The sequence below is a fragment of the Natator depressus genome, chromosome 1 (genome assembly GCF_965152275.1).
Source record: "Natator depressus isolate rNatDep1 chromosome 1, rNatDep2.hap1, whole genome shotgun sequence".
NCBI classification, from domain to species: Eukaryota; Metazoa; Chordata; order Testudines; family Cheloniidae; genus Natator; species Natator depressus.
This window is the reverse complement of record NC_134234.1, coordinates 183888695-183916278: the sequence shown is the minus strand read 5'-3', so window position 1 is coordinate 183916278 and position 27584 is coordinate 183888695. Positions and strand designations below refer to the sequence as shown.

The 27584-nt window shown below is 46.5% G+C and overlaps 1 protein-coding gene across 9 annotated transcripts in view; it reads left to right on the top strand.

Moving 5' to 3' along the window:
* ILDR2 (immunoglobulin like domain containing receptor 2) overlaps positions 1–25812 on the top strand; it is a 51682-nt gene extending 25870 nt beyond the window's left edge. For 2 of the 9 annotated variants that reach the window (XM_074972103.1, XM_074972087.1), the window contains exons 4-9: positions 5295–5351; positions 10200–10346; positions 11127–11303; positions 19122–19238; positions 21472–21679; positions 22440–23166. In XM_074972103.1, coding sequence (XP_074828204.1) covers positions 5295–5351; positions 10200–10346; positions 11127–11303; positions 19122–19238; positions 21472–21679; positions 22440–23151 — 1418 coding nt within the window. In that variant the 3' untranslated portion in view covers positions 23152–23166. Of the gene's footprint in view, positions 1–5294; positions 5352–10199; positions 10347–11126; positions 11304–19121; positions 19239–21471; positions 21680–22439; positions 23167–24162 lie in introns of those variants that run through there. The other 7 variants (XM_074972096.1, XM_074972090.1, XM_074972130.1 and 4 more) reach the window with 7 other exon arrangements.
* The last annotated feature ends 1772 nt before the right edge of the window (positions 25813–27584 follow it).

The window sequence follows — 27584 nt, the reverse complement described above, 5'->3', positions numbered from 1 at the left end:
GTCACAGTAGTTGGCAGATGTGTTAGTGTCACTGGCATGCACAGGAGGCTAGAGGCCCAGAATTCAGCCCAGGAAGGCCCACAAACAGCTTTATAACCAAGACTTTCTTACCCATAGCTCTGCCTGGGCCAGAGAACCATAAAGTGGGCAGGAGCAAGGAGTAAATTATTTACAAAGGACAAGACAAATGAGACCAGTTTGTACTCGCACCTGTGAGTGCTGTGGTGCCTGGAGAGGGCACCAAGGGTGTCTTCTCCTGCTAAACTCCTGTGTGATGTTGCTTTCCCATAGATCCTTCCACTGCGCACCCATGCAGCATTGCTGCCTCTCTCCTGAAGCTCTGTCCAACACCCCCCCCCTTACTTATTTCATGCCATTTAGAAATACTACTTGTTGCCAAGGATTCCCCCCCCCCCCCAACACCGTTCCTTCTTATTTGTCAGCCCCAGCCACACGCTGCTAACAAAGGAGAATGGCACGATTAAAAGGCCTCAGCTACTAAGGTTTCCATGGCAACAGCCTCTTTGGAGGTCTTTGTTGCCTGCTAAAGCTTTGATCTCCGAGAACGGCTGCCTCTGTTTCTCCCTCTGACTGACAAACAGAGAAAAGAGGGACGGGGAAAAAAGAAAAGTTTACTGCTTGCAGAGGGAGCAAGGAGGAACTCATTACAAGGCCACACTCTCCCAATAAATCTCCCAGCAGCTGCCTTGGAAGAGCCTCCGATTTATGAGAGCCACGCTTTCTCCACTCCGCTTTCTGATGCCTCTACTGGGTCAGTCTTCAAGTGCCAGGGCCCCTTGAGTGTAACACAGGTTGACGACAATAGCATGTTCATCTGCTACTGGGAAGGAAATAGTGAGGCACTGCTATTGGGGGGAATCAGAGCATCAATCCCCCCAAAGGGAACATATTGCCACTCACTTCCATCCCTGATTCCTCCTGCTCTTCAAAGTACTTAACCCTGTGTTCCCTCATTATTTTCTCCAACTCTGTTTTTTTACCCTCTTCTCTATAGACCCCATTCCATTCAGCTATTTGTCTCCTCTGTCTCCAGGTCAGACCTAACTTCTTGCTCCTCTCCTGGGTGTATCATCTATCCTGCATATTAAGAAAAGGAGGACTTGTGGCACCTTAGAGACGAACAAATTTATTTGAGCATAAGCTTTCATGAGCTACAGCTCACTTCATCGGATGCATTCCGATCAAGTGAGCTGTAGCTCACAAAAGCTTATGCTCAAATAAATTCATTCATCTCTAAGGTGCCACAAGTCCTCCTTTTCTTTTTGCAGATACAGACTAACACGGCTGCTACTCTGAAACCTGCATATTAAGTTCTTAAGTTCTTTCATTTTCTCTCTCTCTCCTCCCTCTGGTTTTAGCATTCCTCTCTCCTTCCCTTTTTCTTCCCCACCTTCCAGGTCTGCGCTGCTTTCTCTTGGCTTATCCTCATTTCCAATTTTCCTCTCCCTCCCCAGTCCTTCTACACCAGAGCCTGTCTACAGGGCTAAAGATCCTCCTCCCACTTGGTGATGCCCCTTGCTGTGCTTGTGCTGCCACTCTAGTCTTTGTGCCTCTCAGCTGCAGCTGAGTGGCCACAACTTCCGCTTGTGCCCGAGAGGCAGCAGGTGCATGCTGAGGGAACAACTGAGAGGCAGCTGCTGGAGTTGCTTGTGTGGAAAGCATAATCAGCAGTGTGGTGGGAATAGAGACAGCGCCAACACGTCCCAGATTTTTATTGACACAAGGACAAACTCCTATTCTGAATAAAACCATCCGGGATAATCCTGGAAAATGGGGCCATCTAGACATTGAGGTGTCTGCTGGGATTCACTGAGGGGTGCTAGCATAAGAAGTTACAGTCCTTGTGGATATAGAGGCATTTACAGAAGAGACATTGAAACTAGACAGCCATTTCAATCCATTTATCAAAATGCCCACAGTCCGCTTTCCGAGACAGGCCACGCAATAATAAATAGGCAACAAAAATGGACGACCTCTTATCAGGGTATTTGAATAAACTGTTTTCTCCTTGACAGCTCTTTTCTAGCCCCCACTCTCCCTCTTCCAAGCTTACTTTTAAAAAAATGAGTTTGGTGCCAATGGAAGGAGCCAGCCTGATATGGAGCGCTGGTGTTTATTCACGGGACAGGGACAGGTCAGGGACTGTGAGCTTTCCCCTCACTGACCTGTGCCAGGCTGACCACCTCGTCTAGGGGGGCAGAGGGGAGTACAGCTCTGTGGCCCATTCAGTCCTTGGCTTTTCTATTGAGACTTCAGCGCATGGGAGCAGCAGGCAGCTAATCCCAATTGGGGTGGCCTGCTGGGGCGCCTGTTCCCTAGGAACTAGGCTGATGCCCCCAATTCATTTCCTGCATGACACTTTTTGTCAGTATCATCCTGGGCCTGAATCAAGCTAAACCTAGAGGTGAAAGAATCTTATACCTCACTCCCTGCCGCCTTGAGCCATCTAATCCCTCCCTCTTGCTGTATATTTTTGCTTCACTTGTTGCTCATCACTGTGGGAGGAAAGTCGGCCTTCAATTAGCGAGCATTCACGACAAGCCTGTGTGCTACCTCCCCCAGCCGTTGCTGTGGTAACCACTGGTATGAACAGGAGCGGCTGGGTCAGCTGAAATGTTTCTCTGCAGCCTAGCCTACTTAACAGCCGTTATTAAAAATGAGGAGCAGGGGGAGGGTCTGTGAAGGGGGGAAGTTACATGGCACTGAGAGACGGGCGATCAGTGAATTAACTCAGCCCCGGGAAAGAATCAAAGTGCTGAAAGTTAGTTGAGGCACAGTCACGCAGTGTATTGTTTTCTGGTAGCCGGCTGGGCTATTCACATCAACAGGTTTAGGTTCAGTTGTGGCCTCTGCCCTGGGTTTCACTGAACTGGCCTCTCCTGAGAGGGCTTTGTGAATTCCTTCACAGACTGAATCCCTCACACAGACAGGGAGAAGTGGGGCGAAAGCCTTGAGTGCAGAGGTAATGCAGAACCTGCTGATGTGAAGGTGGGAATTTTGCTGAATTCTCAAGATTCCAGCTTTATTTGCCCTTCTGGCATGGTGAAGCGATCCACTCTCTCTCCTCCTAAATCCAGACACGTCACATTGTGCTTATGGAAGGGGTCTAACTGAGTAAACTGTTGCACAGATTGCATGGAATGGTTGTCCTGCTTGTCCTCACAACAATTTAGGATTTCCAACAGCAGCATGGTTTCTGACATTTGCCTCCTCTCACATCGTACAGCTGTGGTTTTACCAGGACATCCTTGGAACCGTGAAGCACCTATCCATAAAACCCAGAACTACTGCAGGGAGCTCAGGTTTTAGGGTGGGCTTCAAATGAGAGGCACTACATTGTGAGATGGAGTTACCCAGGCCAGTGCCTGCTCCCAACTGGTGTATCGCCCTCTTATCTCTTCATATTTTACCATCCTTGTACCTCTGATGTCACTGCCTGCATGCAGAGTAAACAAACAGGAGACAGAGATGCTTTCTGCAGCCGTGCAAAGTAAATGTGTGTTTGTACCTGCAAATACATTTTGCATGCATATGATTCTTGTGTGTAAATAAGGCATATATTTGATGAGCATGTGGAGCATGTATGAGTATAGCATACTTGTGATGGGAGCCATACATCCGGTATGCATGTGTAGAGCATGCTTGTGACATGCAAGAGTTATCTGGCACACATCTGACACATACAATGCATGGCCCATGTCTTGTGTACAATACACAGATATACGTGTATGCTGACTGAGAGTAGTCTGGACATTTGGTACTTCCAGGGAATGGACTACCTGAATTCCATGAAATTCTTTGGACACATTGATGAAAATGTTGCCATAGACTGATGGATAGAACCCTATTTTAAAATAATAAATAAGGAACACTTTATCTGAAGGATCATCTTTACATCTTCTGCTAAGACTCTGAGAGCTCGTTGGGACTGATGGTTTTACAGTGAGTACCAGAACAGCTTTGATGGGTTGCAAAGCACTGCCTGAATTTAGAATGTTCTCTGTGGCTCCAGCAACCATTTGTGTGGATTTTCTCTCTCTAGACACTCTGCTGAAGCAATGAAAAGTGGAGAGTGAGATTCTAGTTGATTTTAACATGCTTCAGGGAGAGACTAGAAACCAAGGATTTTGGGTCCAGTTAATCACTGTGTTTGAGCTCTGCTCAGTGCAAAACCTGGGGGCGGGGGTGTTAAAGATGACTTTATACCACCTTTAACTGACTTACACTTGGTTGCCTGCCTTACTTTCCATCCCCCATATATGTCTGTTCAGACTGCAAGCTCTTCTCCTTCCTGCATATCTGTAAATAACCTAGCAAACTGTTGGTGCTATATAAATATACACACAGCACAGATGCATGCAGGGGCATTCTGTATATGTACTGGCATATACATATATGTCTGTAGTATACTTTACCTACATTCAGGACATATGCTGTGCATTAGCTACATTTCATACATGCAGTTCCAAAACAAAGAGGTACCGAGTTGCCCTTAGGGCTTGGATTTTGTTTGTCACATTCACTGTAAATTCAAATGGAAAAAGCAAGAGGTCCAGTGAGGTTTCACAGAAATCCTTTCCTGGTTGGTTTGCTTCACTTGGATATTGGCTCTACATCTCAAAGCATCTCCAGGTTATACAGACATCCCGTCATACCCCCACCCCATATAGTCATTATGGCATCTCTTGTGAACCTATCTGTCAGCTGCAGTGTCCCATATGGAAAAACATCACATGTGCATGTACTGTATGCATGTGGATTACTTGTAGGAGGCACGGGGGGTCAACCCTTTTCTAATCCAGCCAGCTATGGTCTTTTGCACGCTCTCTCTTTTTTATGCCAGTAAAATTATTCTTTAAAAATTGAATCACTCAAGCCCCCAGATGAGTGTGTTTGTGTGTGAGTGTGCATGCCTACGTGTAGTGTGTGTGAGTGTAGAACAATACCCTGCAGGCATCACCTTGTAATCATGCCGCATGGACCCCCTTCTTGCAAGCCTCTGCCTAGATTGGAGTGATTTCATTCCTGACTCTCTCCCTCCCCCCCAGCCCAGTTGGTCAAATCAAGGCCAGACAGATACATAGACAGCCACCAGGCATTGAGCAGGGCCAATTACTGTGGAGGTGATGAAATCCCTCAACCATATAGTTCACAGAGCATATGTGGGTCAATCCCATGATGAGGAAGGGGGCTGAAAGCTAAGGCAGGGGCTGGGGAGTGTGTTTTTCCTGCAGTAACCTCTCTCCCTGTTCTCCTCCTTCTGTCTTTTCTAGGCAGGACAGGGCTGCTTGCTGATCTCTTGCCAAGTTTTGCTGTGGAGATTATGCCAGGTATTCAGTCATTTAACCCTTTATTGACCCACCTTCCCTCTCGCCTTGTTTGTCCATCCCTCCGCTGCACTGCACATTAATTTCCTTCTTACTTGTGTGCGTCTTCTGTATTCTGTGATAGACTGTCGCTTGTTCGAAGTGCATATTGCACTGAGAAATATCAAACCTCATGCTGGGGATAGGGCGGGGCTGTAACACAGGGATGCAAAAGACAGAAATAGCTGAGAGACAGGCCCAGCACTAGAGTGGAGAAGTCTATTTACAAGAGGTTTTATATCAAGCTGTATGCCTGTGATCATGCCACACCACCATGATCGCGGCAACTCCATTTTATCCATACCGTAATATCTTAGCACCCTTGTACATCTACAGAGTACAGTGTGGATGCACCCCTATATGCCCTCAAGAAGAAGTACTCTTCAAAGGCCTAACTTTATGTTATGGGATACTGCTATGAAAATCAGCCACCGAAGGCTGCACATATGTGGCATCCCTGCTAAAGGAGGGATACTAGGCCAAACCAAGCTGTGGGAGCTGTTCTTCTGTGCGGTAATGCTACATTATCAGGGGATCTACAGCCAGATAGCCAGATCTACAGCCAGATAGTTGGGGTGGGGCCTGAGGATTTTCTGGACTGCACAAATTCCTTACTATCCAAATTAATGGGATCCCACTTTTAAGCATTTCCCAACCCCATAGAGGATCTAGTCCAAGATTCTACATCAGATGGTCTTTCAGAGGGAAGAGATGAGAAAGCATTCAGCTCTGGGTATGTCTGAAATGACTGAAACCTGAGGGCACTAAACCAAAGTGTGTGTCTCCCCACAAAATAGACTTCTCATACCCACTTTCATACACAAGAGCAGCTCTAAGTGCACATGAAGGGGGAATAATCTGTCCCAGACACACACATGGAAAAGAGGGTAAAGACCCCTAATGTTAGCCATAACATTAGAGCCAGCAGAGGATTCAGTGTAGTAGGAGGAGTCTTTTCAACAAATATACTCAACAAGGTTTGATTCTCCAATTTCTTGCACCTTTTGTCACCATTTACACCTGTGCAAAGTAGATGTAAAATGCTAGTATATTCATCAGGTAGCTTTTTATACCTGCTTTGAACAGGTTTAAGTGACAATAAGCAACTCAGAAATGGTAACCACAGTAACCTTAGTGTTTGTATGAATTTGCTCATATTCAGCACTGCTGTGTGAGGAAATAACAATGGCTGTATCAGGAAAAGGAGTATGGAATCACACTTTTAACTAGATAAACACCTTGATTTGTGTCTGTAATGGATCCAGCAGCATCTTTTGCTGTTTCCTTATACTCATTACTTAAGCAAGTCCCTAACTTGGTACACACCAAAGATCTCCCTATAAATCCAAGGCCCCTGTGACAGGAGCACTGACTCCAAACATCCACTTGCTAGAGCTGAGTTGCAACCTATAATGTACTTCATGACTCTAGCCTCTTTTGGAATGTCTGCCAGCAGATCCCAGTCTTCTCACATTGATTTGGTGAGTTTTTTCCCCGACAGGCTTTTTTCCCTTTATTGATGGATTGTGAAACACTGAGAGAAACTGCTGCTACAGATTTTAAATTTGAGTTGTATTGCTGAGCTGCGATTGGTTGCTTGTGTCATGTGACATTGTTTCTTTTCCTTGACTGAATGAATGTCATTCCTTTAAAAGAGATGAGGACTTGGAAAAAACCCACTGGGCCTTTAAGTTTCTTAGAGAGGAATGGATCAGGGAGATTAGGGAATGTTAGCACATTTTTAGTCTTTTCCTTTCTAGGCCACATGGAGCTCTCTTGAGGCATCAGTGGTAGAAAAATGTGGCTGCTGTCAGATTTCCTGGCTGGATGCAGCGCTGAATGTAATATTCTCCAAGTACATTCACAAGAATAATGGTGTGCGTGGGCCTAGTAGTGAAGGGGCAGGCACAGCCTTGTTTGGCTCATTTACCAGGCTATTTATAGTGTGTTTTCTGCCACCATTTGTGTAATTAAAACTAGAATGCTGGCGTAGAGCATGCACAAACAGGGCACAAACGCAGCTGGAGAAAACAAATGTTTGTGTAACATGTTTTATGATGTTTGTCTTGCTCAGCTTCTAACCCGTCAAAGGGGATTCTGTCCCACAAGAACAGAGTAGGGCTAGTGCCTCCATGCTGTTCACCCCACAGCACCTCCTCTGTCCAGCACAGTGAGAGGGAGCCTGTCTCTATGCCTCTCACCTGCTGTCTCCGAGATGTGACTGCAGGACATGTAGATGTACCCAAGCTAGCTTTGATCTAGCTAGCTTGAATAACAGCAGCCGTGAAGCTTTGGCAGCACGGGCTAGCCACTCGAATATGTACCCATGGTCCTGGTTGGGCTTGTACAGCCCTGCTGCCACACCTTCACTGCTGCTGGTCTTTGAGCTCGCTAGATGACAGCCAGCTCCGGTGTATCTACACATGTTGTAATCATACCTCTGATGGCAGTGTAGACAGTAGAAGGGACCTATTGTCTCCTTACTTCTCACCAGGAGAGATCCTGCTCCTTCTATTAGCCCACATGCCTGTTCTGTCCCTACCCCTCCGGCTGGAGTCCTTGCCCTTGCCTTTCACAGTTTCATAGAATCATAGAATATCAGGGTTGGAAGGGACCTCAGGAGGTCATCTAGTCCAACCCCCTGCTCAAAGCAGGACCAATCCTCAGTTAAATCATCCCAGCCAGGGCTTTGTCAAGCCTGACCTTAAAAACTTCTAAGGAAGGAGATTCTACCACCTCCCTAGGTAACGCATTCCAGTGTTTCACCACCCTCCTAGTGAAAAAGTTTTTCCTAATATCCAACCTAAACCTCCCCCACTGCAACTTGAGACCATTACTCCTTGTCCTGTCATCTTCTACCACTGAGAATAGTCTAGAACCATCCTCTTTGGAACCACCTCTCAGGTAGTTGAAAGCAGCTATCAAATCCCCCCTCATTCTTCTCTTCCGCAGACTAAACAATCCCAGTTCCCTCAGCCTCTCCTCATAAGTCATGTGTTCCAGACCCCTAATCATTTTTGTTGCCCTTCGCTGGACTCTCTCCAATTTATCCACATCCTTCTTGTAGTGTGGGGCCCAAAACTGGACACAGTACTCCAGATGAGGCCTCACCAATGTCGAATAGAGGGGAACGATCACGTCCCTCGATCTGCTCGCTATGCCCCTACTTATACATCCCAAAATGCCATTGGCCTTCTTGGCAACAAGGGCACACTGCTGACTCATATCCAGCTTCTCGTCCACTGTAACCCCTAGGTCCTTTTCCGCAGAACTGCTGCCTAGCCATTCGGTCCCTAGTCTGTAGCTGTGCATTGGGTTCTTCCGTCCTAAGTGCAGGACCCTGCACTTATCCTTATTGAACCTCATCAGGTTTCTTTTGGCCCAATCCTCCAATTTGTCTAGGTCCCTCTGTATCCTATCTCTGCCCTCCAACGTGTCTACCACTCCTCCCAGTTTAGTATCATCCGCAAATTTGCTAAGAGTGCAATCCACACCATCCTCCAGATCATTTATGAAGATATTGAACAAAACCGGCCCCAGGACCGACCCCTGGGGCACTCCACTTGACACCGGCTGCCAACTAGACATGGAGCCATTGATCACTACCCGTTGAGCCCGACAATCTAGCCAACTTTCTACCCACCTTATAGTACATTCATCCAGCCCATACTTCTTTAACTTGCTGACAAGAATACTGTGGGAGACCGTGTCAAAAGCTTTGCTAAAGTCAAGAAACAATACATCCACTGCTTTCCCTTCATCCACAGAATCAGTAATCTCATCATAGAAGGCGATTAGATTAGTCAGGCATGACCTTCCCTTGGTGAATCCATGCTGACTGTTCCTGATCACTTTCCTCTCGTGTAAGTGCTTCAGGATTGATTCCTTGAGGACCTGCTCCATGATTTTTCCGGGGACTGAGGTGAGGCTGACCGGCCTGTAGTTCCCAGGATCCTCCTTCTTCCCTTTTTTAAAGATTGGCACTACATTAGCCTTTTTCCAGTCATCTGGGACTTCCCCCATTCGCCACGAGTTTTCAAAGATAATGGCCAATGGTTCTGCAATCACATCCGCCAATTCCTTTAGCACTCTCGGATGCAACTCGTCCGGCCCCATGGACTTGTGCACGTCCAGCTTTTCTAAATAGTCCCTAACCACCTCTTTCTCCACAGAGGGCTGGCCATCTACTCCCCATGTTGCAATGCCCAGCGCAGCAGTCTGGGAGCTGTCCTTGTTAGTGAAGACAGAGGCAAAAAAAGCATTGAGCACATTAGCTTTTTCCACATCCTCTGTCACTAGGTTGCCTCCCTCATTCAGTAAGGGGCCCACACTTTCCTTGGCTTTCTTCTTGTTGCCAACATACCTGAAGAAACCCTTCTTGTTACTCTTGACATCTCTTGCTAGCTGCAGCTCCAGGTGCGATTTGGCCCTCCTGATTTCATTCCTACATGCCCGAGCAATATTTTTATACTCTTCCCTGGTCATATGTCCAACCTTCCACTTCTTGTAAGCTTCTTTTTTATGTTTAAGATCCGCTAGGATTTCACCATTAAGCCAAGCTGGTCGCCTGCCATATTTACTATTCTTTCGACTCATCGGGATGGTTTGTCCCTGTAACCTCAACAGGGATTCCTTGAAATACAGCCAGCTCTCCTGGACTCCTTTCCCCTTCATGTTAGTCCCCCAGGGGATCCTACCCATCCGCTCCCTGAGGGAGTCAAAGTCTGCTTTCCTGAAGTCCAGGGTCCGTATCCTGCTGCTTACTTTTTGTTTGTTGTGTCCTTTGACCATTTGTTCTCATTTGGTTTCCAGAGTGGGTGTTTGTGGGCCTGGTGATTCTGGGGGCTTTCCTGTTTTTCCTCCTGGTTGGGATCTGCTGGTGCCAATGCTGCCCACATAGCTGCTGCTGCTACGTCCGCTGCCCCTGCTGTCCAGATTCCTGCTGCTGTCCACGGGCATGTGAGTGATCAGGGACCAAAGTGCGAAGCCTCCTCCCATATCCCTTTTGCTATGTGTGAGGGAAATCTGCTCATACCCTTCCCCATCTTGAGTGCCCCACTTGACTAAAGATTGCCTGTTACTAAGAATGAAGCACCCAACCTATAGTTTAATGGTCGAATGCTCTGAGTTAATTAAGAATGTAATTCCCAGAAGTCTCCTGCCAACGAGGTGCTGGCAACTGGGCCTGCTCCTCTAGTGTCACATTCCCATCCTGAAGCTGCAGTCCTGTCAGCTATGTTTGTGCTGTGGCTGCAGAGCAGAGAACATTCTGGTATGTGTCCTTCCCACGCTGCAAAGCAGCTGCCTACTAGAGTCATGCAAAACACCTGAAACAAGGCCAGGTTCCATTGCAAACCCAAATCTCAGGCCAGGTTTGCTGAGGTTCATGAGCCTCTGGAGTAAGCTTGCCTCTTGAGAGTCCCATTCTGGTCTTCAGGATGAATTGCTACAAACCCAAACAAGAAATTAAGTGGAGCCTAGATTTATGTGCTGAATGCCCTTGACTAACCATGCTTTGAGGGCCTTCAGCATAGAATAAGCTGTCCCTTACCATTTTTGGAACTCCTTCTAAGCTCAGAGAAATCCACTGGTTCTTGAGTTCCATTCATAACACACCAGACCCCCTCCTGCTGGGCAGTCACCAAAATCCAAAGAAGGAGCAGCAGGAGGAGTACTGTTGTGGAACACCTTGGAGGGGAAGGGCTGGGACTTTGTTGCTAATTATTGCTCTCTTTTCAGTGTATGAAGCGGGCAAGGCAGCAAAAGCTGGATACCCATCTGCTGTCACCTCCATCCCAGGTCCTTACTACATCCCCACTGTTCCGGGAGCTGGCGTGCCATCTCCTGCTGTACTGATGGAGAAGTCGCATCCCCCGCCCCTAGCGCCAAGTGACTCCAGTGGAGGAAGCCAAAATGGTAATCTGCACCCTGTCTCTCCTGTCAGCTTGTCAGAGCATTCTGAGTCAGCAGAGTCCTCAAAGGAAGTGGGGCTGGAGAAAGGAGGGTTAGCTCCATGGAGAGAATGGTGTGATCTAAGCACAGGACTGAGAGCCTGAATTTTAATTATTTTAAGCAAGTCATTTTGTACCTCAGCTTCCCCATCTGTAGAATGGGGGTAATGATGATCTTCTGTGGTAGGGAGTTCTGTGGCTAGGGATAGGGACCCTCCCCCTGGATGGACACAGACACACACAGAGCCTGTCCCTTGCCCCAACACATCACAACCTGAGCTCTGTCAGGCACAGCTTCCTAGACTGACATGGTGGAGAGCACAGTGACAGGCATTCTGACATAGCCAAACCATAGACCATTGTGGGCTTTAAAGATGTGGAACTTAACTTGGAAATGAGATCTGGGACTGGACTGGTAGCAAGTTTACAATATCTGTGCGGTGTGTCTACCCCACCTACTTCAGCCACCACTGAGAAACAGACACCCTTGGGGAGGAACACAACATTTACTTAACAGGACACAGCCACATTACAGAACAATTTAGGGTGAGAAGTGCGGAAGAGCACTATTGCCATATGAAACTGCATGGGGAATTTGGGGAGGAGGAATGTCATCATTAATTATCAAAAGTTGAATTTTATCACAGCACCACACTGATATGAGAAGGCAATTAGATAGCTTAAGCAGGAAATCAGGCTTTTGAAATAATCTTCCACCTCCCTTATCAGCCTATTTGCTTATTTTTTTTTATTTTTTTTTTGAACTACTAAAAAATTCATCAGAAGCAGGAAGCCTGCCAAACAATCGTCGGGCCACTGGATGATCAAGGTGCTAAAGGAGCACTTAAGGAAGCCAAGCCTGTGACATGGTCCCTCACCAAAAGTTCTTAAGCAAAGTAATCAGTCAGAAATAAGATAAATGCTCTCATGGATCATTAACTGGTTGAAAGATATGAAGCAAACGATAGGAATAAATGGTCAATTTTCACAATGGAGAAACGTAGATAGCAAGGTCCTGCAATGATCTGTACTGGGACCAATGCTATTAAACATATTCATAAATGGTCTGGAAAAATGGGTGAACAGGGTGCATAGGTTACGGATGATACAAAATTACTCAAGCTAGTTAAGACCAAAGTTGACTCAAAGAGTTACAAAGGGAATCTCACAAAATTGGGTGACTCGGCAAGAAAATGGCAGATGAAATTCAATGTTGATAAATGCAAGGTAATGCACATTGGAATATATAATCCCAACTATACAAGTTAACTGTTACCACTCAAGAAAGATCTTAGAGTCATCGTGGGTAGTTCTCTGAAAACATCTGCTCAATGTGCAGCGGCAGCGAAAAAGCTAACAGGATGTTAGGAACCATTAGGAAAGTGATAGATAATAAGACAGAAAATATCATAATGCCACTATATAAATCCATCGTACAGCCACACTGAATACAGCATGCAGGTCGGGTCACCCCATTTTGAAAAAGATATATTAGAACTGGAAAAGATGCAAAGAAGGGCAACACAAATTTTTAGGAGTATGGAACAGCTGCTATACGAAAAGAGTTTTAAAAGACTGACTGTTCAGCTTAAAAAAGAGACAACCCAGGGGGGGATACAGAAGTGTATAAAATCATGACTGGTGTGGAGAAAGTGAATACGAAAGTGCTATTGACCCCTTCACGTAATACAAGAACCAGGAGTCACCCAATGAAATTAATAGGCAGTAGGTTTAAAACAAACATAAGGAAGTGCTTCTTCACGCAATGCACAGTCAATGTGTGGAACTTGTTGCCAGGGGATGTTGTGAAGGCCAAAGGTATAACTGGGTTCAAAAAAGAATTATATAGGTTCATGGAGGTTAGGTCCATCGATGGCTATTAGCCAAGATGGTCAGGGACACAACCCTATGCTCTGGGTGTCCCTAAATCTCTGACTGACAGAAGCTGGGAATGGACGATATGGACCATAGGTCAGACCCATTCTTATGTTCAGCTTCAACAATCTGTATATTTCTTTGCTCTTCCACTGAAATCAGAATGGGTGAACTAATGAGCTGGTGGAACAAACTTTCATCATCAAAGGAAAGATCTGGAACAGAGTGTTTAGAAATAGGAAATAAATCAGCCATTGACCCAAAGCAGAAACATATCCAATGAAAAAATCATCTTCAGAACATGTTGGACTCCAGCCCAGTGCTTAATATTATTTTTTTGTAAAATGTCACTGCACAGAACGAAGCACTGGACGTAGGCTGTGGACTTGGGCACATCAGGGGATTGTTGAATAGTTCGGGAGCATAGCGTCCCCCCAAGAAGTCAATGCGTGCTTTCAAAAATTTCATGGCCGGTCACTGTGCCAGAGCACCTGGTTTCAGGCCTTGTTCCAGGTGCTTCAAAAGAAATAGGGATATGCTCTTGAGATCCCAGCTCATTAGCACAATACAAATGTAAATTAAAATGTATGACTCAGGTACAATTTAAAGCTGAATGGAAAGGCTCTTTACTTGCCAAGACTCCAGTTTATATAGACTTTTCACTTTTAAAATAATAAAAAGACAGTTGAGGATCTTAAAAAGCTTTATTATTTATATTACCATAGCCCCAGTCATAGTCCAGGACTCCAGTGTGCTAGGTGCTGTACAAACTGAGGACAAAAAGACGGTCCCTGTCGCAAACAGCTTAGATGTTTAGAAAACATTAATCATGAGATCCCTGCAAGGTGAGTTAATATGTTTATCCCCGTTTTATAGATGAGAAAGCTGAGGCCTAGAGAGACTAAGTGACTTACCCAGTATCACACAGTGAGCCAGTGACAGAGCCAGGAATAGAACCAAAGTCAGGATCCCCAGTTTGTCATTCTGAGTAGGGAGAACAGATCCCTAAACTCAAGGCTTGACAGGCAAGTAAACAATAAATAGACTTTCAGCTGTTCTGTTGGTATTTGTAATTTTTAAGGCAATATGTCCATTTTAAACTCACTTGTTACTAGTGAGGCTCTAGCATGGTTTTCCTGACCAATGAAGTCAAGGATTTTTTTGTCCAAAGAGGTATATTACAGACCTCATGGTGTGTGAGATGTTTGGGATGGGGGAGGGAAGATGGGCAGTCATTTCATTTGCAAGCACAGTGCTCAGAAAAAGCAATCCTTCTCCATTCTGGTGAGGGAAACACTGCAAGATCTTTATGAACACAGTCTAAACTTGTAGCCAGCATGGTTCTGCTGCCACTGTGGACCTGGTCTTCTAGAAGGCTCAAAAAGCAGTGCCCCATGGGACACAGTTAACACCTAAGAACACATCAGCAGTTCATGAGGATGGAGTACAGTGTAACGATTAGGAAGGGCTCTGTTTCCACTGATTTGGCATGTGATCTTGGACAAGTTACTTAACTTCTCTGTGCCTTAGTTTCCCTATCTGTAAAACAGGAATAAAAATATTTACTCCACTGTTAAAAAGGGCATGGCAATCTTCAGATGAAGAGTGCGAGTATGAACTACTATTATTTTGGGACCATACAGAGGCATAATAAAAAGTTTCAGTAAGGGGAGCATTTTGCATTGTTGTAATAAGATCTGATAAGTCAAACCACAGACACTAGGCTTCACCTGTAATAGAAAATATTTTCCATGCACTTCCCATGATCGTCTTAACAGCCATAATGCCAATATTAGTTTCTAGATGCTTCCAGAATTAGCCAGAAAATTAGTTTTCCTGATATACAGCAGCAATAGCAAGCCAAGCATGAAATATTAAGCCTAACTAATTTTCTATCAGTTCCAGGAGCTATAGATGTAACCCACATAGATATTTGGCACAACCTCAAAATGAATAATGGCTCAAGGGACTGGAATGTGAGATGGAGCCTATAAATCACCGGTTCAAATTTCAAAAAGGTTGCTATGGACTCAAAGTCATTCCCACTTGATGGTTGTTCAGTGTAAGACAAGGTGGGGGGTGTCATGCTGTCTGGAGCAGCTCACAACTGTGAGTGGTTCCGTGAGGGCAGACAACCCAAACTGGTGGCAAGTTCTATAAGTGCACCAAACTCGTAACAAATGTGAACTCCTGGATCACTCTAACAGTCTTACCATGGAGTCACAGACAATCCCCTTAGACTCTCCAGTCTATCTTGCCACCCAGACAAACTGGACTTAGTGATAAGTGGTCACTTATACCAAAAGTCACACCACATTCAGGTTGCTTCCAGTCCCATGAGACCAGTCACTTACATCAGATTAATTGGTACTCTAGATCCTACACCAAAGACAATGCCTGTAGTCAATCCTCTAATAAACTATCAAAAGGTTTATTAACTAGAACAAAGGAATAAGAGAGTTTTTTTACAGGTTAAAGCAAGCAAACATATACACACCAATGAGTTACCACCTAAATCCTAAGAGTGACAGAGTTGTAGTGATCTGGGCCTGCCTGAAGTATCTTTCAGGGCAAACCCAAGGGGCAACCCCTGGGGATCTCTGGCTGCAGTTTAGAATCTCTGGTCCTTCAGAGTTCAAACAGCCAACAGATGCAGTTTCTTCCTGTCAAGGATTTTTATTCCCTTCCCGCAGAGTTCAAGATGATCCACGTGCATGTCTCCTCTTCATGGGTGGGGTGGGGTGGGGTGGGGGGTAATCAACAAAATCTTTTGTCCTCTGATGTCCCACAGTGATTTGTCTGGTGTCTGTGGGCCTTCTGTTAATAACACCCCCTCTGGCAAACTAGTATTTCACACTTGGTAATGTTTCTCTCCTGACTCTGGGGGCTTGCAGTTTCAGAGCAAACACTTCTATAGTTACAGAGCAAACATGTAAATATCACCTATGGGATACAGCTATTATCAATGAGATTAATGCACACAGCAACATATAAGCATTTCATAGAGTCTAAACACTAAATATCTTCCTATAAGACTAATACCTATTTGGAGCAAAACTAACATACGGGTGACCTGGTCTAGTCTCCAGCTACGAGGTTGTCAGTTCTGAGCTAATGCCTGTAGCCTGGGCAAGAGGTGGCATCTGGCCTGCCAGCATCACAGGGGGTTAATCCAATTCCTAGTAGATACCGGGGTGCTGGAACAATTTTTATAGTAGGGTTGCTGATGATGGAAACTATGTATTTGGTATTTGTTATTACTGCTGCAAGCCAGGGGTGCAGCAGCATCCCCAGCACCCTTAGTTCCAGCACTACTGAGTAGATATGTCAGAAAAAAAATCCATAGATTGGCACTTTTGTTGGCAGTGTCCAGGCTAGTTCAGGCACACTGGCAAGGCAGAGCGGGAAAGTGCGCACTGCTGTGCTTGCTCTGTTAGTGCAGTGGAAGAATTTAGTTTCCAGATTTGTCAATCCAGCACCTTTCACTGGCACAAAATTCACTTATAGAGATATAATGTAGTAAGCTTTGTAGGGTAGGAATAGTACCTCTGTGTGTTCTGCACATTTGTAAGGCTTATATGCACATATTTGTAGCAATAACAACGCACAATGGAAGAACAAAATTCTAGACTTCCATCAGCTGAGCTATTGAAGGGTGTTTTTTTAAGGTACACAAACTGCAGACACTATTCTAATAGCACCACACTATGTCTTACGCATCTAATTGTCTTTACTAAGTACACATACACAAGGTCATAGTTTAATAGGGTTATTTACCTTACAAATATACAGTAACATACAATAAAGCACTTTCACACCAAAAAGAAAAGGAATACTTGTGGCACCTTAGAGACTAACCAATTTATTTGAGCATGAGCTTTCGTGAAGTGAGCTGTAGCTCACGAAAGCTCATGCTCAAATAAATTGGTTAGTCTCTAAGGTGCCACAAGTACTCCTTTTCTTTTTGCGAATACAGACTAACACGGCTGTTACTCTGAAACCTTTCACACCAAAGTACTTCACAAACTAATTACAGGAATTGATTTAGCCACAGTTGAAATGCAGCCATTTTTGGAGTGGAGCACAGCAGCATTGCACAGCAGTTTAGGACAGAAGGTGACTCAGGACTTGTCTACATGGCAAGTTACTATGCAGCAAGCCAGGGTATAAATCTGCAGTGCACCAGCCTGCCACATAGTAACTTGCCATGTGGACACGGCTACAGTGCAGTGAAAATCTTCAAGCAGCAATATGCTAAGCTGCACTGCAGGACTTTCACGTGCTGTAGCCATATCCATCTGGCAGGCTACTGCATGGCAAGCTTGTGCGCTGTAGATTCACAACCTGGCTTGCTGCGTAGTAATGTCCTGTGTAGACAAGCCATTATAGTCCAAGCAGTGCACATCATGCAACGTAACGTGGAATCTACATGTTAGTCACTACCGTGTCAGGAATAAATCTTTGAGAGACTCTTCCAGAACAAAACACCAGCCAACGTTATTGAAAACCACAGTATCAGATAAGTGTGCAAGCAATGTCTGGTGCATGCACGAATATGAGCAAGCATATTAAATCCAAACAAAATGGATTGGTTGGTTTCAAGTTCTAGATGATTTAAGAGTTCCCAGCCAGATTTCTTTTCTTGTTTCCCTGAGCCCCTTTCTCCTTGTGGGGTGAGTTTGGGTGTCAGATTGTTATTCACATTTTGCAGCCAGACCAGTTCTGGAATAGCACAAGACTGGGACCTTTGCTTAACGATCTCTTGTAAATGCTTTAGTTTCTTCAAAGACCTGCGTACTGTAATTCTCTATTTGCAAAGTATGGGCCACACTGGCATAGGCCCTTTTGTGGGCATATAGGGTCGGGAGAGGAAATGCACAAAGAGCCTTCCACACAATGTACCCTATGCAAGAGCCTCTCATAATTACGGTCCCTGTGGCTCCAGGCACATATAAAAAGCAGGGAGGAAGCAAAAGATTGGAGCTGTCCAGGCACACAGGTGGGGAAGTATGCCATATGCCACGAAGGGGCATAGCGCTCCCCTTGCAGGTGAGGTAACTTACTAGTTATGACTGAGCCCTACATTTTGTATAAAATACGGTCTGTACAGAATGCAGCAGCCTGCAGTTTTGCAGGTACCCAACAGAACAGATGGGATCTCTTTTAAGATTCTGCCATTGGTTCACCAGTACATTCAGTGTAAACGTCAGAATCTTATTGTTTACTTTTAAGGCACTTAAAGGTCTTAAATCTGAAGACACTTCATGGGCTTCCCTCTGTATTCCCTGGAATTTCCAATACCCCATGGAATATACTCTTCACCACCTCTGAGCAGAGCTCAGGTAGAGCAGGGGAGTGGGAGAGTGCAGCAGGCCAGTTGCAGCTCCCTGATTCTCAGCCACCTGGCTTCAGTGCAAGATAGTGCTGCTCAGGAGCGTATGCCACTGGCCCCTGTGCTAGTAGAGGGCCAGGCATAGCAGGACTCCACTCTGCCGTGCCCCCTCTCACCCCATTGCTGCCCTGACAAATCCTTTCCTGAGGGTTTGAAATGGGGGGTGTTCTCCTGAGGTTGACAAGGGTATTACTTTACCCTTTGCCAGTCCCTGGGTGGGGTAGATTCACCCTGTCACAATGACACTACATCAGTGTATTTTTGTTGTATGTAGTGGTCTCTTCCAAACCCATTTTGCTATTGCTGCAAACTTTATAAACAACGTAGCTGTTCAACCTCATATCATGCTGCTCTTGAATTTCACCTGAAGCAACGACAAAATGACCAATCCACAGGCTGTGGGAATTGTAGGCCACCTGCCTGAGGATGTGGGCTCAACTAGCTACAGAAGTTGTGTAGACCAAAAGCCACTTCTTGGTTTGAAAGTGCCATCCTCTGAATGTTTTCTTCTCCCAGCAGTGCGCAAGGGGTACAGGATCCAGGCTGACAAGGAGAGGGACTCCATGAAGGTGTTGTACTACGTCGAGAAAGAACTGGCACAATTTGACCCAGCGAGGAGGATGCGAGAGCGATGTGAGAAACAGACATTGTTTGACCCTTCCCAGAGAGGCCTGAACTAGATGACCTCTCGAGGTCCCTTCCAGTCCTATGATTCTATGATTAATAGTCTGGAAATTCATAGTGATGGTTCCACAAACAAATTGAACTGAGACCCTATGGCCTAGCTCTTCAAGAATGTATGATGCCTAGAGTTAGGCTTAGAACATAAATAGGCACCAAAATATGTGGCATGATTTTCAACGTCAGTAGGAGCTGTTGGATGTTCAACACTTTTAAAAATCAGCCCTGTTTATGTAGGAATGTAAATAAGGAATTAGGACCCTAAGTTTTGACATCCATGTTTGAAAATCTAGGCCCACATTCCTGCCTTCTCTGTCATATAGCTATGGTGTAACTGTGGGTGTATGAGGCAGTGTGGTGTCTGTATACTTTTAGGAGGAAATGTGGGTCTGCAATAAGTCTCTTAAGGTATATGTTATGTTATTAGTATAACAGCCTCAATATGCTTTGGGGGACGGAGAGGTAGTTTGTACTGGCCACCTCAGTGAAATGGTAGATCTGAAACAATACGGTTGTTTCTTTCATTTACCAGGAGAAGAGATGTCAGGGATTCTAGCTGTCAGTGTGTGAGCAGTTACAGTGGAGGAAGGTTTGTGACACTGGGCAATAGGGGATGGGTCAGAGGCCCGTTGTAGTATTTACAGAGGTGTTTACAGTCTAGTGGGTGCGGGACAGAGTTCACACAGGCAGTGTGGAAGAGGTATCATGGCATGGCAGTATACTGACTGGGGGTGAAGAGGCTGGTTGTGGATAGGTAGAGGACAGAGGCTGATGAATTAAGATTATTTGTGGACCTTTAACTCTACATTTCCAAACTTTAAAACCTCATCTTTTTAAACTTGACCCTTAGCCTATGATTAAGGATGGCAGAATCAGGTGCCTAGTGATGATCTGTCCAGGTCAGGGGGTTGAGGCACATGGGTGGGGCAGTGTGTGTGAATGGGGGAAGAAGCTTGCAGTGCTGCTCTGTGTACTGTACCTGTTCCATGTACAGAGGATATCAGTCTGTGGGGCTGGCAAACATCAAGGCAGAGTTCCTCTGAGTGGCCTCCACTGACTTCTAGGATTCCTTCTTGAAGTGGTGAGGGCTATGCAGGGTTCTCTTCTCCATGGCCCCATGAGGATTCCTCATTTTGACCCTAAAACCTGCACACCCATCCCTGTTTTTTCATTCCTTGTACCTCATAATCTGTGGATTATCTGGCCCCTCCCTCATCTGCCCCCCCCCCCTTCATTGTTTTGCTGGGCTCTACCCACCAAGCCAGGGTTCACAGGCTTGGCTGCTGATGCCTTCTGCCAGCACACTTAAAAATAAACAAACGAACAGACCTAAAAACATTGCTGGTAAAGAAGACAAGAGAGATCAAATGCCTGAGGTAGCCTAGTGACTGACTCATCCAACCCAGTGAGGGGTCTTGACATTCATATGTGGTGGATACAGATCATTTTCCAAAAAAACTTGTGCCCGTTATCATTAGCCTGTGCATCCAATAGGTCCACCGAGTAGGTGTCTGTATAGAGATGCCTTTAGATCCTGGCAGTCACAGATGCATGAGCTCCCTCAATCAATGACGATAAAGGTTTAGGGAATGGCATTAATCATAGCTCTGTACTGATTAGGAGAAACTAACAAATTACATGTAGTTCTAAAACAGTCATCATGGAGCGCATTGCCATTTACACCCACCAGACCTACTATAAAAAGACTCTCTCCAGATTGGAACGTCTGGAATCCAGATGTCATTGTGCTTGACGGGGTAGTAACTGACAGCGATTCAACAGACGAGAAATGGCAGGGAGCGTGCAGATCGTTTTTTGTGGGGGTTGATCTTGTTTTAGCTTGGCTAGTCAGGCCAAACCCACGGCCAGCCAGTTTGACACCAGGGGAGGTGCATATGTGCCTATGTATACAAAACAGAACACCCAGATAAGGCTGAAATTGGACCAGAAGCATTCTCCAAATGTGTTGTGAATTGAGATCTAAAATTCACAGGGAGTCCCGGGGTGGGAGGAGCCCAGGCCAGCATTCTGAGAATGGGTTTGGATTCTGTTTCTGATTATTTTTAATGGAGGGGGGTTTGGCTTCTGTCTGAATGTATCAGAACTAGTCCCACCATGGTCTCACTGTCCCTTCTCACACACACATCTCCTCTGCAGTGTCTGTTTCTCTCCCGTGTCTTGGCAGATAACAACACCATCTCTGAACTCAGCTCCCTGCACGAGGACTCGAACTTCCGTCAGCCTTACCGGCAGGTGCGAAGGAAACCCCTGCCTCCTGCGGGGGACCTGGATGGCGATGCGGAGTACTGGGCAGGGGTGATTAGCGGAGGTGGTGCATCAAGGACACAGGCGATTTCTGATTACAGGGAGGAGAGGGACAGCTTTAGGCATAGGTGAGTGCAGTGCTCAGGAGACAGCTGTACCTGGCCAGGGAATAGTGGAGGAAGAAAGGTCACAGCCGTCCTCACTTCCCTGATGATCTGTTCCCAGCTGACAGAGCAGAGGGGATACAGAATGGGGGAAGATGGAAACGGGGCCTGCCTTGGACAAAAATAGAATTGATCTGATTCCCACAGTTCTCCCTAGCCCATCCACTCAGGCAAAGCCAGACCCCTCTCCCATTCCATGTCTGATAGTGTGAAATATTTGATAGTCATTTATAAGGCCAAGAAACCCAAACCCCTCCCCTGTGTGCAGCGGGACTCCTGGAAATTGCACCCCAGTCTCTCTGATGCAGTAAGAGATACAGTGCACTCTAGCAGGAACCACACTCCAGTCTCTCTGTGCAATGCGGTCTGCAGTGCTGGCCCAAGGGAATGGCACTCCACTCCTTAGAGCACACTAATCCACACCTTCATCCCCTGGGACTCTCACCCTAGTGTCTCTGGTGGAGCAGCCTGTAGGAAGTGTAGCTCAGTCCCTTAAAGGCAATAGCAGGGATTCCCCTCCCCAGAGGGTCTGTTGGTACAATGCACAATGTTCACTCAAAGCTTGCTGGTGACGGCAATATGGCAGGCTGCTTCTCGGTTTCCCCATCAGGGCATATGTGTGCCAACAGTCTTCAGTGCTTGGGAGTAGCCCTTGCTTCCTCCTCCCAGCTCCAATGGGAGGCACACACTGTATCTCACAATTCTGCCCTCCTCTGTCCTGCAGCCAGCAGAGATCGAAATCAGAAATGCTGTCGAGGAAGAACTTCTCTGTGGGCGTGCCGGCCGTCTCCATGGACGAGCTGGCGGCCTTTGCAGAGTCCTACAGCCAGCGCACCCGCCGGACAGATGGCGGCCAGGAGCCCCGGCGTTTCGAGAGGTCGGAGTCGCGAGGGGGACGTGGCGGGGTGGTGCAGCACCAGGACAGCTCCTCGGAGGAGTACTATGGCAAGCGCAGGGGGAACCGCGAGCCGCTGACAGACTCGGATAGGGGCTGGTCATACAGCCCGCCCAGGAGACGGGCCCACGATGAGAAGCACCTGCCCAGGCTGGTGAGCCGGACGCCTGGAGGGAGTCAGAAGTATGACCACTCCTACCTCAGCAGCGTCCTAGAGAGGAAATCCCGGAGCTATGAGGAGAGTGGTGAACGCAGTGAGACGCCCTCGAAGCTGAGCTCGCAGCCCAGCCAGCGAGGGGGAACGTATTATGCCTGGTCACCGCCGTCCACCTACAAAGCAGGGCAGCAGCAGCAGCAGCAGCCGCCAAAGCCAGAGGAAGGAGAAGACACCCTGCCTCCATACAGCGAGAGGGAGCTGAGCCGCGGCCCTTCGTACAGGACCAGGGAGCAGGCTTACCTCAATGCCTCGGAGAAGAAAAGGAAAAAGGAGCCCAAGAAAACAGTGAGGCCATGTCTGGCACTCCTGATCCAAATGGGATGAGCGGGGAACACCAGGCAGGGGATGCTATCTAGGGTCTGGGGGATCACCAGGCAAGAGATGGAGTTTAGGGTCTTGGTGGAGGAACCCCAGGCAAGGGGTAGAGTGTGAGGGGCCTTGCCAGAAGTGGTACATGTAGATTTAGGAGATCCTGAGGGTGAGGCAGCTATGGTGAATTTTAGGTGTTCGTGGTGGGGAGAGGCAGGAGTTGTGATCTTTGCATTGAGCCAATCATCCTGGAGTGGGTGAGGCAGGGAGGGGAGGTTATCTGGAATAGAGCAGTCAGAGTGGAGTGACTGTGGAGGGGAGGTTATATTTGGGCCTAGGCGGATCAGATGGAGTAGGTGAGGAGGGAAGTTTAGGGGCATAGGAGGATCAGGATGGAGCGATGAGAAGGGGAAGTTATCAGGGTCGGGGGAACATGGTAGGGATGAGACATCTGGGGCATAGAGGAATTGCGGGCCATATCCATGGCAACCATGCTAGATGTGGGGTGGGGTATGCATTTTGTGGGCTGGGATGCATTTAGTGGTGAATGCTTGTGTAACAGCCCGAAGAGGAATGGTTTTGGAAAGGTGTGTCTATGTGGAGATGAACTGCTCTGCATCTGTGAGTGCATGCATGTGCCCAATGCGCCCCTCCTCAGACTGGTTAGTGGGGAGGAGCAAATTCCTGCTTCAGTCTGGTTTGTGGGGTCCCTGAATCTGTTCAAAGGCTTTGGTAGGTCAGGGTGTTGAATGTCCCCTCATGTCCACTTAGTGGGATACATCCCGCAACTTGGGTAGTATGATCAATACCCTCCCTCTGTGCTTAGTTAATGTGTGTGAGAGAATGGGGGGCCCTGCAGCTTAATGTGGAGATGCATGCTGCCCCCTTGGCAGCAGGTGCATTCAGCACACTCTGGTGAAGCTAATGCCATTCATTCTGTTGTGCAGGCCCACCCGCCCAAGCTGTCTCTTTCTCCTGATTTCACATGTGATTTTATGTTTATATTTCTTCTTATCTCTTCCTCAGAATGATTTCCCAACCAGGATGTCCCTTGTGGTTTGATGTTGTCACAGAAGAGTCATGTTGATGGGCTGGGTACCATGAGGTGGCCGTGAGGCTGAGATACAGAGCCCTAAGCAAACAGGTCCCAGTGAACCTTTGCAGCCACCAGCTATGGATATTCTCTTTCAACTGTTTCACCACGGGAGTGGAGGCCATCTGTAGAGGCAGACTCCAACCAATAGCTCTCATCCCACTTGCTGTGGGAGAGTCCTCCAGGAAAATCAATGATAGGGCTCTCTTTGGAACTCTGTTCCACATTCAAGGCAGCTGTCGCCATATTCCATGTCCCAAGGGTCTCAAACTCAAAGAGGGGCTGGCTTCTAGCCTCTCACCCCAGAATGCCTCATCCCACATTAGGAGAGGCCTGTCTCCATACTGCTTGCTCTCACTGTTTCCCATGTCCTAGACTTCGAAGGAAGTTGTCTTCAGGCCTCTTGCACTCAGAGCCTTAGGAGGTGGGGACTGCCTCTCACACTCATCACACCGAGATGTCTCCATGTCCCATCTCTTCCATGCTGGGAGGAGGCCTCATTCTAAGAACTGCAAGTTTCCTCAAGATGGCAAGGTCCCCGTCCCCTGAAAGTTCTGAAAGAAAATCTCTAACAAAATACCGCTGAGCGTGGCACTATGCTAAGGGCTGAGCAGGGAGAGAAACAAGCGTGGGTTGGTTGGTTTGATATTTTTAGTCCTGTTCATTCAGTGATGGGAACTGCAAGGGAGATTTTATGTACTGTTTTAAAAGTGGATCTAAGTAGATTTTATTGTAATGAGAACATAACATGGTTCTTCTCACTGTTGTTTGTCTCGATATATGTGCATTTCCTTGAGGCTGAGATATGACAATATAAAGTTTCAGAAGGGTAATCTGTTCGATCGTATGACAAACACAGCTCGACCTTGTCACTGTTCTGCTTGTGGTGTCATCACACTGCTCTAGACAGTGGGCTTTTTGTTTTAAAGAAACAAGAAGGAGAAAATCATGGTGTGAGAGAGAAGCCATGGCTCTTCCTTCTGCAAGGATCAGCATTATTCCTTTCTGGTTACCAATCCAGGACAGCCAAAAGAGAAACAACAGAAACGGAAAAAAATAATATCTTGGCCAAAACACACGCTTAAAAATCACCTCATTCCAGTTACTTCCAGGTCGCCCACTTCCATCTTGACATGATTTTAGTGGCTGATGTCTCAGGAACAGCTGAATTTAGAAATGCGTGCTTCACACCATCTGGAAGCATGACATTTCTGCTTTCAAAGAGTATAATACAGTCATTTCTCACTCTAATTTAATTTCTAGCTGCTAAAATCATGTTGGAATTCATGTGGAGGGGAAAAAAAGTAAGATGCTGATCAGAACATGGTTTTAACTTCCACCTGCCAGGGCTAGAAATTAATGGGAACCTTATATCAGTGGGAAGAAGAACAGGAGGACTTGTGGCACCTTAGAGACTAACAAATTTATTTGAGCATAAACTTTCGTGGGCTACAGCTCACTTCATCGGATGCATTCAGTGGAAAATACAGTGGGGAGATTTATATGCACAGAGAACATGAAACAGTGGGTGTTACCATACACACTGTAACGAGAGTGATCAGGTAAGGTGAGATATTACCAGCAGGAGAGCGGGGGGAGGGGTGCGGTGCGGAACCTTTTGTAGTGATAATCAAGGTTGGCCATTTCCAGCAGTTGACAAGAACATCTGAGGAACAGTGGGGGGGGCGGGACATGCGGAGGAATATCAGTGGGATGGCCAGCATTCCCCTGTGACATACAGCCTTTCTTTCTATTCCGAAAGTTAGTAAAATATCTGGTCTTAAATCTTTTGCTAAGTGCTCGAGCAATGCTATTTTGGGCACTGGTGCAGGATTGGACCTTGAAGCAGTGTGATTTCTCTGTCCCTATTTATTAACAGAGCTGCAGTGCTCCATGACTGTTACAAACTTCTCTTTGGATTTGTATTGAACTTGGCACTTTCCTTGCCATATAATTACTCAGCATCCTATTTTTGCTTCAGATTTTACCCGGAATGGTGGGGGATAATCCCCAAGGATCCGATGTTGTCACTTTGAGTCCCAGTGGGAGATGGGGATTATGGACCATGTGTTAGAGCAGTGGTTCTCAAGCAGGAGTCCGGGGCCCTCTGGGGGGCCGCGAGCAGGTTTCAGGGGGGACACCAAAATAAACCAGAGAGCAGGGCCAGCGTTAGACTACCTGGGGCCCAGGGCTGAAGCCCAAGCTCTACCGCCCTGGGCTGAAGCTGAAGCCTGAACAACTTAGCTTCGCAGGGCCCCCTGTGGCGTGGAGCCCCGGGCAGTTGCCCTGCATGCTACCCCCTAATGCTGGCCTGGCTTTTAATCTACTGGATATGCAGAAAAAGTTGTGGCACAGGCAGGCTGTGGAGTCTTTATGGCATGTTGGGGAGGCTCAGAAAGAAAAATGTTGAGAACCCCTGTGTTAGAGGAAGGATCCATTCCCATTCTCCCTCTCCACTCTAGTGAGTGTATCTTTGTAAATCCAAGCGAGATCACCCTGTGAGCACACACCATCCTTCTGGCTTTGTTCTGTGTTATTGTTAGCCAGAGAGAATACATTTAAAGTAATTCATACTCTGCTCCTCATTAGTGTGTGATCCTGGAAAGTCCTAGCACCGGAGCCTCCCCAAGAAGAGCTAAGGAGGTTGAAGGAACTCATCCCATTGTGTCCTTTCTACCTGGCATCCAGCAACCCCAGAGACCATTATATGTGGAGATCTGAAAGATCTCTGTCAGCCAGTACCATAGCATGAGGGAGGAAAGAGAGGGATTTAAAGTTGTCTTGGAAATCTATTTCCCAAAGCATTCTGGAAATTGTAACAGAATTGTGCCTTCTCCTTCAATCAGTCACTGATTTGATCAAACCCTCAGGAATCTAACCCTATATATTAAAAATAACACACCTCTCGCCATGTATTTGATTCACTGTTACTCATTCGAGACTGATGCTTGAGGACATTTGAATACTGGCTGTATAAGGTTGCCATTTAGTCAATGAGGATGAAGTCACGGTTGTGAATGGGATAAATGCAGATTTGTAGACTATTTCTCTTAGATTTAGGATATCCTGGTAACACACTTATATCTTCTCTGTCTGACCCTCCATATGTCTTACATTACACTCAAACTTTAATGACTGGGAAAGAGTTGCAAGTAAAAAAAAAAAAAAGTGTTGATGTTTCTGATCAGGATAATTTTACCTGGAAATGCACCAGGACTAGAGGCCAAGCACATTTTCCCCTGGGTGCCACACATCACTTTCCAGTCTCAGAAAAGGACCACGCTTCCCAAAGCCACATCAGGACACTGCACAGTCCCTGCTGTTCCACTCTTACCCTAGTATCTCCCAGTTCCTC